General features: G+C 43.1%; 1 protein-coding gene across 1 annotated transcript; it reads right to left on the reverse strand.

The window, feature by feature from the left end:
- Nucleotides 1–3,247: 3,247 nt before the first annotated feature.
- On the reverse strand, nt 3,248–10,882 carry ATP5MG (ATP synthase membrane subunit g). Its single transcript, XM_025999133.2, has 3 exons — nt 10,306–10,882; nt 5,408–5,568; nt 3,248–4,104 (listed from the first exon to the last, which is right to left on the reverse strand). The coding sequence occupies exons 1-3, from the start codon at nt 10,355–10,357 to the stop codon at nt 4,006–4,008; spliced, it is 312 nt and encodes a 103-aa protein (XP_025854918.1). The 5' UTR covers nt 10,358–10,882; the 3' UTR covers nt 3,248–4,005.
- Between the last annotated feature and the right edge of the window lie 916 nt (nt 10,883–11,798).

Consider the following 11,798-nt stretch of genomic DNA (forward strand, 5'->3'; position numbering starts at 1 on the left):
CAGGGGTCATGAGACTGAGCCCTATGTCCTGTTGGTCTCTGCACTCAGCAGGGAGTCTGCTTGAAAATTGTCTCCCTCTGCCCCCCCTGCTCCCCACCTCCCTGGCTTACATGTGCACATTCTCTCAAATAAAATCTTGAAAAAAAGGGCAGCCCTGGTGGCTCAGCGGGTTTAGCGCCACCTCCAGCCCAGGGCATGATCCCGGGGACCCCGGGGTCGAGTCCCACGTCGGGCTCCCTGCATGGAGCCTGCTTCTCCCTCTGCCTGTCTCTGCCTCTCTCTCTGTGTCTGAATAAATAAAATGTTCAAAAAAAATTGAAAAAAGTAAACATTAAAAAAATGAAATAAAGAACAGTTTGGTGACTAATGAACTGCAACCATCAGGAATAGTGGATAATGTGATGAGATCTAAAGTTGGCTTTTATGGGGACTGGTTGGAAATTGTGTGGCTGAAGCAAAGGCTGGTAGCAAAATGAGATTAAGGCAAGGCTACAGGCAGATCATCAAGGGTCTTCCATGTCAATACTTTAATAGTAGTGGGGTAAGCAGTTCAGTGTGGGTTCCCTGCTAAGGGGATCTCTGGTGGAGCTGCTTTGTGGTTATCTTGAGTGATAACCATAGCAATTAATTTCTGGAAGAAATAAAAAGTATGCTAACTAGGAAATATTAAGTCTCACAAAGTTAGATGTCACTTTACATGAGTTTAGGTAGGATGATATCTGATGGGACAATAAAGCTTAAGTAGCTTGATAGTAGGGCAAAATAGAACATTATAGAATGGAACTGTGAAAGTACAATACAGGGAGGTTTATGAGGCGGTCAGGCATAAACTATGAAGTCAGGGCATAGACTATGACATGGGGTCATTATCTGGGCCCAGTTTGGGATGCCACTTATTACTCATGGGATCATTTAATGTTTCTGCTTAGTACCTATTAAATGGGTCTATCATTTATGCCACATACCTGAGGGAAAAGTCGAGGGTGAAATGACATAGTGCAAGTGCTTTGAGGATATGAAGAAAGTAAAGTGCATTGAGCTATCCTCAGAAATCAGGGCAGAAGAAACAAGGAGAGCATGAGGTGTATAGAACAAAGGATTAAGTGTAGACAGTTTCACATCCATGTGATCTTGAAATGAAAGCCTTCTAAAATGGCTGATATTTACTGACATTCATGTGGAAAATTTATTTTTACATAGTGGTTTCCTTAGAAATTCTACCTTTGGGGACACCTGGATGGCTCAGTGGTTGAGCATCCATCTGCCTTTGGCTCAGGGTGTGATCCCGGAGTTCCAGGATGGAGTCCTGCGTTGGGCTCCCCACAGGGAGCTTGCTTCTCTCTCTGCCTATGTCTCTGCCTCTCTCCGTGTCTCCCATGAATAAATAAAATCTTAAAAAAAAAAAAACCAAAACACGAACAAACAAAAGAAAAAGAAATCCTACCTTTGGACCACAGGTATAGACAACCATGTATGACTGGGTTGAACTTCAGCAGCCCGTCACCTCCCCTCTTTGCTGGTGCCCTGTACTAAGAATGTCTGTGCTCCTACACACTGAGAAAAGTGCAGAGCCACCTGTGCTCTTATATGCACCCCACGTGGGTTTCTGTCCTGGCTTCTGTTACCTGGAATTGAAATCGCCTGCTGCTGTCAGACCATACAAATCAAGGGGAGAAATTGTGCCTTGTCAAATCCTTCCATGGTTGCCTATTCACTGGTCTTGACAGTACAATCCTTCATACGGTGTTAAAGGCACTTCCAAGATCTGGTCCCTGTTCCCTGGTCTTATAACACTACCTGGGGATTCAGTCACATGTTAAGTTCTTTCACAACCTCTAGCGTGCTTTACTTTTTCTGACTTAATAGCCTTTACTCAGGCTGTTGTACCTGCCTGGGGTACCATATCCCATTCTTGGCTCTTAGTCTTCCGGTTTATTTATTTTATTAATATTTTACTTATTTATTCATGAGAGACATAGAGAGAGGCAGAGACATAGGCAGAGGGAGACGCAGGCTCCATGCAGGGAACCCAACGTGGGACTTGATCCCGGGTCTCCAGGATCAAACCCTGGGCTGAAGGCAGCACTAAACCGCTGAGCCACCCAGGGATCCCCCCCGGTTTACTTTTGATATTGATTCCTGTGACAGCTTCCCTTGAGTCCCCTTCTCAAGTCTGGGTTAGACTCTTTCAAGCGGACTTTCCACTTCTCTCATTAGTTCTTCTCACATTGTTGTAACTGCATGCTTAAATTATCTCTCACCAGACCAAACACTGAAAAAGGGGACATTCATGTCTCCACCACAGTGCCTGGATTCAGAAGGCTCACAATGAAGATCTGAGGTATGCTGAAGTGGTCAATGGCAGATACTTGGTACACAGATTCAGTGAAAGCCAGCCTCAACAGTTCTTTACTAGGAGACAAGACTTTTGGGGTTCAGGAGGGCAAAAGGTAACTGGCTAGCAAAGTTGCCACTTCAAGGAGCCCACCGCTATTTTAACTATTTTCTATATTTAAGAAAATACTGTACATGCACTATTAGCCACCACACATAGGACGTGTGTTGTATGACAGAGAAGGAAGTTGCAGTGAAGTGAGTAGCAAATGTTTATTTTGAGGACTTTCTGGGTGTGTGTGACCAGATGGTTACCAAAAAATTACATCATGAATCAACTATGCCTTGTTGGTTATTAGTGCTAGCTGATCTCATACCTTATAATTTATTAATTTTAATATACATTGTGTGAAATGGAGAAACTCCTAAAGATCACCATGACTTTTGTAGTAACTTTCAGTCTTTCACCATGCGTATTTTAAGTTACTGAATGCCTTTTGAAGAGGTAGTTTCAGTTTTGACCACCTGTGATTACTGGAAGAAGTGGTAAGTTAGGCATTACTTAATTTCAGAAGAGCAGCAGCCTCTGTGGAGACTTTCCTGCTGATCACTTAGGAAAACCCTTGACTAAGCTAAAGCTTAGTTTTCTAAGTGCAGTGGATAAATTTGAGATAGACTGGATAAATGTTCAATAGTACTAAAGGATTAATACTGTACTGTGAACCATGATGCTTTTCTAATACGCAGTTAGCTTCTGGTTATCAGGTGGTAATGCATGTTTTACGATGGCTGCAGGAGTTATAATGGATTTAGAAACATACCAATAAGCCATTCAAAGATGGTGAAAACCCCCAAAAGCCAATGAATGATTAAGTCTCTCCTGTATCCTCAATACAATAGCTTGACAGACCAGTAGCAAGCATTTCTATTTATTTTAGAGTATAATGTATGCTTCAGAACCATGGAGGATACTAAATTTATAACTATTTAATATCCATAGGGTATTTTATTTTTCCAAAGATGGGTTCTAAAAACCATAAAACTGAATAGATTAGTAATACAACACACATCAAAATTAGATTTAAAAAGGAGGTTGTGGCTCTCAGTAGCTCTGTCCTGGTGTTAAAGATGTCATACTTACTTAGAATACCACCAAGTACTTTAACATTTATAAATGCAGGTGTTATCTCTGATTCCAGCAAAAAGAAACCACTGAAATTTTATTCTTTATATCACAGACATGATTTAACCATATCACTTTGGCATGTGGTATTGCTATTTTTCCTACTGTAGCAAATCCTAGTTCTCCCAAGACCTTTCCTCTGACTATTCTGGAAATAAAATAAATTTATCATATATTTCAAATCTTCAAATTAGAATGTTATTCTTATAAATGTATTTCCCAGGTTGGTATATTCACATACATCCTTCATCCTTTCTGATTTTAGGCTATGCAAAAGACATGCCCCAAAAGCTGTATTAATGTATTAAAGCAAAAAGACAATCCATCTTATTATTAAGAGAAACTGTGATCCTTCCATGTAGTATCTGATAGAGAAAACACTGATTTTGATACATTATCTTATTTTATTCAAATACCAGTCTGATCACATATGGTCCAAGAACACTCAAATTATAAGCCACATAGAAAGAGATGTTAAAGATTGGTCTTCAAACATTATAGCCAATGATGCCACGCTTGCCTATGATCTCGCCGACATAAAACCACATCCACACCTCGGTGGCCACCAAACCATTCAGCAGAGCTTCCTGAAAAAAGCAGCACAAATTTTAATGTGTATTTCTTCCTTACATATTTAAAAGTATTCTTTTCCAGGATTAAGTAACAGAAAATGTAAGGATGCTATTCATTTAGAGAGCAGTTTTAGCCAAAGTCAAGATTTACTGATGTTAACTTTGTTCAACTGCTGAGAACACTTGAACTTTCAATTATGTAAGGTAAGTAGTCCAGAGCTTATAAATTCTTTCAAAGCATTCTTTAAAGACCTGAACTGACTTAACCCTTTCATTATTAGTTTATGAGACACTTTATGAGCCCTAAAACAACCCACATCCTGGAAAGAGCTGACACATTTAGACAGGGCATTCATATGAAAGGATGGCTATAGGAAGGTAAGTCTCTGAATAGACATTTCTGTCTGGTCAAAGGGAATTTGTTGAGAGATGAAGAGCTTTGTCTTCTCCTTTATTCATTTATTATTTGGTTTAGCTCTTTCTAAGTATTCAGTAATTACTCAGTTTCACAGATCAATGTTTTATTGTCCTGAGAGAAAAAGCACATGACTGGTTCCAAAAAGCAATGTTGCATGCAAGCACAGCTATAGATCGTGAAACTCTAGTTGAAAAAAATTATTTTTCCACAACAACACTGAGCCTTTTCCTTTTAGCACCTGGATGTGAATTTTAATTTTCCCCTTCAAACTAGACCAGAAATACCAGAGGTCTCCTGAAAAAACGGTTTTCTAGGATGTAGATTCTAGAGTCGGCAATAATTTAGTTATTTAGGTTTTTTTGTATTCTGTGTTTGGCTCAGGCAAGCAAACATAAAATCCAAGTTCTAATTCTTATAGTCTTTAGATTTTATCTTAATGCATTTCAATAGCCCTTCATATTACATGATATGCTTGCTAGGTTTTGATATTTTTATCTTTCATGTGAGTGTTAGCCGCCTGATAGTCCAAGAAATCTTTTGGCTAAACTGGGAATATTTCCAGGCCTACAGATGAAAAAAAGTATAGAATCAGCAAAGTAAGCCATCCTATTTTAGTATACTAACCAAAATAGGAGAGAGAAAAAAAGTTGCCCAGTAAAAATGCTTGTGTCTTTGTCATAAGACTAATAGGAAACGAAGACATAAAATAGCTGAATTATTTCAACCGAGATGACAAAATCAGAAAGGTAAATATCTTTCTCAGCAGTCAAGAAAGAGATTATCTCTCATAATGTAGGTTTCAGCCTCACTGGAAAATACATATATTAATCAAAACAATCAGAAAACTCCCAAGGGAAGACATTTTGTTATGCACATACGTTTTCATTTAGCCATAGTTACCTTAACTGTGAGCTGTTTGAAGCTACCAGTTTGAGCACTCTTGACTATTTTTTTCAAGCTCTGAATAGCTGTAGGGATCTCAGCAGGGGTTGGAGGAACCAGCTCAACCCTGGCATAGTGCCAAAATGTGGCCAATCGAGGCTTCGAGTAAGTCACAGCAGCTGGAAAACAAAACAAAACAAAACAAAAAAACGAGGATGAACTCACTAGAGACCGAAAGAAGCAGATGTGTGGGCTGGACACAAATATTTATTCATGCATCACATTCATTCACTGCTTGTACCAAATGTGCACCCGGTGTGAAAAGTCAAAGCTGCTCCCTGGTAACAAGAGGCTTTTAAAGATGCAGAACACCTGTGTCACAGGGAAGTTCAATCAGGCAGGAAGCTATAAGCACATTCAATTATGCCAGGACTTCACTAGTGGCCAGCTAGTACTGTTACTTATGAATGGCAAATCTAGCTAACTGTAAAGTCACTAGAAGCTGGATTCAGAGACAAGAAAACAGCAGCAATGTAACCATTTTCTTGGTAGAGGAGTAGAAAATTGGGAGAGACGAAGTGCAGAAAGGGAGGGAAGGAGTTACAGAGAACGCATCCTTAAGAATAAGATTAAAACTTGTCACAATGTTGGCTACAAATCCAGATGGAATTATACCAATTAGGGCCCATTTTTGGTATCCTCATCAATATGTGAATTAAATCTTTCTTTAACAAAAGCCCAGCTGCTCCTCCTTCAAAACAACACAAATAATAAAAATAAGACCTACATGTATTGTTCAGAGCAGCCCAAACTCAGATCTATTACTATGCTGAAATTCCTCAAGGTAGTTACTATTTCAGAGAACAAAAAATTCTTAATAACCAGAATAGATGTAAGATTATGGTAGTGACTTCAGAAAGAAAAAGGCATTTTATAAGAAAGTTACAAGACAAATGTGATAAAAACAGCACACTTGCATGAACATCCATAAATTACTATTCAAAGATGGATTATCCAAGGCTCTTGGTACTTTTCCTATTATTAGCTTCCTGAATTTGGGTATTTCACTACTGAGAATTACTATCTGCATCATCCTTCGTGCTTAGGGCCATGAGCAGACACAAGGTTCTCAGTTCTACATAGAACTGACAGTGCCTGTAAAATGGGACTATCGCATAGTACAAAGTCTTGTGTAACTGTCTTTAAAATTATCTTCAAAACACATATATTTCATCCTTTAAAAAAAATAGGTAAATAAATGGTGGATGATGGGAGCCAGATTTGTCACTGTAGGAGAGGAAAATGACAAATAGGCAAGAAAAGAAGCAAGAATAACACCATGGTACTAGATTAGAGTTGGAGACATTCATATGAACTCATATGTAGTTTAATATATTTACAGATGGACAGATACAGAGACCACCATATATATGCATGTATACACATGGGTTACTACATACACACCCTTAAAGAGGGCATAGAAGCAATGATATTCTAGCAATCTAGTAGCAAGAAATTTATTTGGTGCCTAGATATTAGTTTCAAAATACCATTGTCCAACAAAAGAAACTAGGGCTCCTTGGAGAAATGGTGGATTCTAAGGCTGGGGCAAGGAAAATTTAACTTGAGTCTGAAGGATTTTGTAGTACAAGAACGGGGGTAGGTCAAGAGGACAGAGATGCCAACCTGAAAGAGTTTTCAATGGCCAAGGCTGCAACAATTTTTTTTTAAAAGATTTTATTTATTTATTCATGAGAGACACATAGAGAGAGAAAGGCAGAGACACAGGCAGAGGGAGAAGCAGGCTCCATGCAGGGAGCCCGATGTGGGACTTGATCCCGGGTCTCCAGGATCACACCCGGGGCCGAAGGCAGGCGCTAAACCACTGAGCCACCCAGGGATCCCCGGCTGCAACAATTTGAACAAAACATACTATTGGAGGTAGGAAGTACGAAACAAATGTACATGAATCCATACAACACACCACTAAATAAACAACTGGGAAGAACAAATCTTTCTGATAGAATTCCATTTAATTATATGTAAATACTCCTTCCTACAGGAGATGGAATCCCTGCTGTTGGCAGCTGCTCCCTACCCCCTCAATGCACACCACGAACTAGACTTGGTTACTTGCTTCTGAAGAATAGATTATGGGAAAGGAAAAACAGTAACCTTACAGTAAGAAACCCAGCAACACTAACCATAACCAAATGATGAAAGCTAATTTCACCAGTGATATTAAATGGGTATCACATACACCCTGACAGGTGATTATGGCATTTCACTTTTGTGTTATTCTTTCTCAAAACCCACAGCTCCAAACTACTCATGAGAAAAATACCAGACAAATACAGAATAGAGAACATCTTTACAGGATACCTCAACAGGTATCTACATAGATAGCTTAAAAACTGTCAAGATTGTGGGAAGTAAAAAACCCTGATATTAAAGTGTTACAATTCAGAGGAAACTATGAAGATTAAAAACTCAGTACAACATGGAACCTGGATGGGCTTCTGGAACAGAAAGAGATTAATGCAAAGCTGGTAAAATCCAAATAAAGTCGCAAGTTTGGGGACGCCTGGGTGGCTCAGCGGTTGAGCGTCTGCCTTTGGCTCAGGACATGATCCTGGGTCCGGAGATCGAGTCCCACATCAGGCTCCCTGCAAGAAGCCTGCTTCTCTCTAAGCCTATGTCTCTGCCTCTCTCATGAATAAATAAATACATCTTAAAAAAAAAAAAGTCTCAAGTTTAATAAATAGGAAAGAAAAAAAAATCGGACTCCATGACTTCCCTGGGGAAGTTACTTATTCCTGTAAGCTTCCTTGTGCTCCCAGGAGAATTAACAGATACAGTAAGAAATTTTTTAAAAGTAAACTATATATAAAAAAGAAACAAAAACAACTCTAGGCCAAACATGGGGCTCAAACTCACGACCTAGAGATCAAGAATCTTGCTCTATAGACTAAGCTAGTCAGGTGCTTCTATGCTATTTTTTTTAAAAATCTTTTTAGGGACGCCTGGGTGGTTGAACAGCTGCCTTTGGTTCAGGGTGTGATCCCAGGTCCAGCAAGTCTCTTATCAGGCTCCCTGTGAGGAGTCTGCTTCTCCCTCTATGTCTTTCCCTCTCTCTCTCTGTGTCTCTCATGAATAAATGAATAAAATCTTTAAAAAAAAAAAAAAAAGTCTTGTTAAAAAAGATTTTATCTTTAACTCATCTCTATCCAACGTGGGGCTTGAACCCACAACCCCAAGATCAAGAGTTGCGGGCTCCATTTACTGAGCTAGCCAGGTGTCCCAATTTTTATTAGATACTCAAAGTACACATAACATACTGAACCATGTTACAAAGCAAAATACATTTCTGCATTTAAGTCTGGCCCCAGCTGAGTGCTTTTGGAAGAATAACAACTGTTATCTTTTAATTACAATGATAGAGGAGTTTATTTTTTGATAAAATTTTTTTGTATTATTTTTCTTTTTGAATTTTATTATTAAAATCAGTTTCAGGGCAGCCCCGGTGGCCCAGCGATTTAGCGCTGAGCCACCGCTGCCTTTGGCTTAGGGTGTGATTCTTGGGTCCCGGGACTGAGTCCCAATGTCGGGCTTCCTGCATGGGGCCTGCTTCTCTCTCTGCCTGTGTCTCTGCCTCTCCCTCCCCGGTCTCTATGTCTGTCATGAATAAATAAATAAAATCTTAAAAAAAAAAAAATTAAGTTTCAAACCCATCACCTGAAAGATATGAAAACCATGCTGGGGGAGGGGAGATCCACCTGAAACAATTTTTTTTTTCTTCGAATCATCCACAAAGTCCAAAGGACGAAGCCCACAATTTCTTCTTTTTAATTTATATACAATTATAGAGCTTTATCACAATAGGTACCGTCATACGCTGCAAACTTAAGCGCTTCAGGAAAATGTGTTAAGTTAGTAGATTGTGGGGGTCGTGTAGGAGACACTCCAGCATTACTGTATTTGGCATTACCAGGCCTTCAACAACTCACTGTTTGGCTGCTGACAGGAGGAAAGGAAGATGATTAAGATACTAATCACAGTAAAATGGGTTAAAAAATACAGGTGTTCGCAAAATGGTTTCCATTCACGTTTCACGATCAAATCTGAGCGAAAGCTAGGGGTCTGTGCTTCAACCGCTTCCCAGGATACAACACGCCCGGTGAAAGCCGCTCCCCGGTCTTACTTTCTCGCCTTGCGGATAAAACGAACACCCTGCTACCCAGCAGACCAGCGCGCTACTTTGGACTGAAGAGGCTGCTACTCAGGGCTGGGACTCTTCAGGGTTGGTCTTAAGTACAGCGGTCCGCCAGCTGGGCTTTCATTCATGAAAAAGCCCATGAATATTAGGCCAGAATAATAAAGATGGCTGTGGACACGCCTCCCTTCCTAGGTCTGTTGGAGTCAGGGATACCCCAGGTCTACAAAGCTCAATTCCGCCTAGAATTTCCATTAAAGCAGCAACTTCACAACCCGGCCAGGACGAGGGCAGAGCCCACGTTCCGGGGCAGCACACCCATCCCCAGTCACGCAGCCTTCCAGGTGGCCCGTCTGAGAGGCAGACGATCTACGGCGCTCGGCGGGCCCGTGCCCTCCTGCCGTCGCTCCGCCGCAGGCCGGACCCCCGCCGGACCCCCGCCCCCCGAGGCCGAAGGGGGCAAACGGCGGCAGAGAGGGCGACCCCAGCCTGCCCGCACGCCCCTTCCTCCCTTCGTAGGTGGCACCGAGGACCCAAGCTGCGGGACAGGGGGCGAAGGCTAGAGGACAGTCGCGGGCCGGCCCCCGCCGCCCCCGCCCCGGCCGTCCCCCCCCCCCGCCCCCCGGCTCCCGCGCCGCCCTCGAGGTACCACCGCCCGCGTCGTCTTCTCAGGCCTCCCGCCCCGGGCCGCGGCCGCGCTCACCGTTCAGCAGCGCCGGAGCCTTCTCGGCGAGGTTACGGACGAACTGGGCCATGGCTCCGAGAGGGACGTCCCGTCGCCCCGCACGGCCGCTGAATGTCACCGCCCGGAAGGACCCGCCGCAGGACCCCGTTCCGCTCCCAAGGGCGGGCTCTCTCTCTCCGCGCCGGTCCGAGGTATTCAGGCGTTCTGCGATCTTTCCGGAATCTAGCCGGCCCGATTACTTTCTTCCGTCGCAGAGGAGAATGTGGGTGTGAACAGGCGAGGCCGGAGAGCACGCGGAGGGCGACGGGCTTCGGCGGGGACACAGGCATTTCTTGGGGCAGCCGCCGTCGGAGGCCCGGAAGGCCGGCGGGCGGAGGACGGGCGCATGCGCCGTGAGCTTCCCGTGCTGGCCGCGGCGCCCACCTGCGCCCTTGTCCCCGGTGCGGCCGGCGAGGAAGTCAGGAGGGGAAGGCGTCTCTAGGGCTTCCCTAGGCCAGGACGGTCGTCTTATAACGGCAGACAGGGTCCTCGGCCAAACACGGAAAGTAATGGCCAGAGCAGGCGCCGCATCACCTGTCCTCCGATCCAGTCCTTTGCTTTTCCTTGGCTGATTTTCCTTAATCCCCATCTCCTCCCCCCGCATCTTGAATCGGGGCTGGGAGTCCAGTTCCCCTAATTACCTAGGGAGTCGCAGGGAACTATGCAGATGGGAGCAACGAAACATTTACCGAGGGTCTCCAGTATTCCAGGCATTTTGGAATTTAAAGGAAGCCTGTAGAGTGGTGTCAGGCAGCGTCCCCCATTTAAGACTGGGATTGGTAAACGGCCACACAGCTAGTGAGTGGCAGAGTTGGGATCTGAAGAGGTTGCAGTGTAAACAGGAGAAGGGGCCTTAGTATGGGAGTAGGAGTGGTGGTGGTGATCTGGGAAGATTGCTAGAGATTAAGGTGATGTAGAACACAACAGCTCTGTACTACTGGGTCGAAACTTTATAGTTTAATAGGAGTGGAAGAAAAGATTTACGTAGGAAGTGGCATTCGATGCAAGAAACATAAGTAATGTATCCTGGAGAAGCATGAGCAGATCTGATTGATGGAATGAATGGTCAGGTGGAAGGAAAAATTAGGGGTGATATCCAGGAGCCAAGAGCATCATTTCAATGAAGGAGTGATTCAGCTGCCTAGTATTCCAGAGAAGTCAAATTAAGGTTGGGAAAGATAATTTACCAATATGGAAAATATTAGCTAGAGCTTTTTCAGAAAATTAGGATAGAAGCCAGAGTACGTATGTCTATAAGGAATGTGAGTCAGAAAACCAGGTAAGGGGGCACTGGGCGGCTCAGTCCTTAGGCCTCAGACTCTTGATTTCTGCTCAGGTCATGATATCAGGGTGTGAGATCTAGCCCCAAGTTGGGCTCCACCTGGGCGTGGAGCCTACTTAAGATTCTTTCCTTCTCCCTCTGTCCTTCCTCTCCCCCCATATAAAACCAAGTAAGGCTGTGGAACTTAAGG

Source organism: Vulpes vulpes, chromosome 12 (assembly GCF_048418805.1).
Source record: "Vulpes vulpes isolate BD-2025 chromosome 12, VulVul3, whole genome shotgun sequence".
Taxonomy (NCBI): Eukaryota; Metazoa; Chordata; class Mammalia; order Carnivora; family Canidae; genus Vulpes; species Vulpes vulpes.

Bases quoted from the DNA above. Each gene is read 5' to 3' on its own strand.
- ATP5MG (XM_025999133.2), bottom strand. From the start codon at position 10,357: ATGGCCCAGTTCGTCCGTAACCTCGCCGAGAAGGCTCCGGCGCTGCTG. The intron at 5,569-10,305 runs GTGAGCGCGGCC...TTTGTTTTCCAG, and splicing joins GGCTCCGGCGCTGCTGAACG to CTGCTGTGACTTACTCGAAG. The intron at 4,105-5,407 runs GTAACTATGGCT...TGCTTTTTTCAG, and splicing joins TCAAACAGCTCACAGTTAAG to GAAGCTCTGCTGAATGGTTT.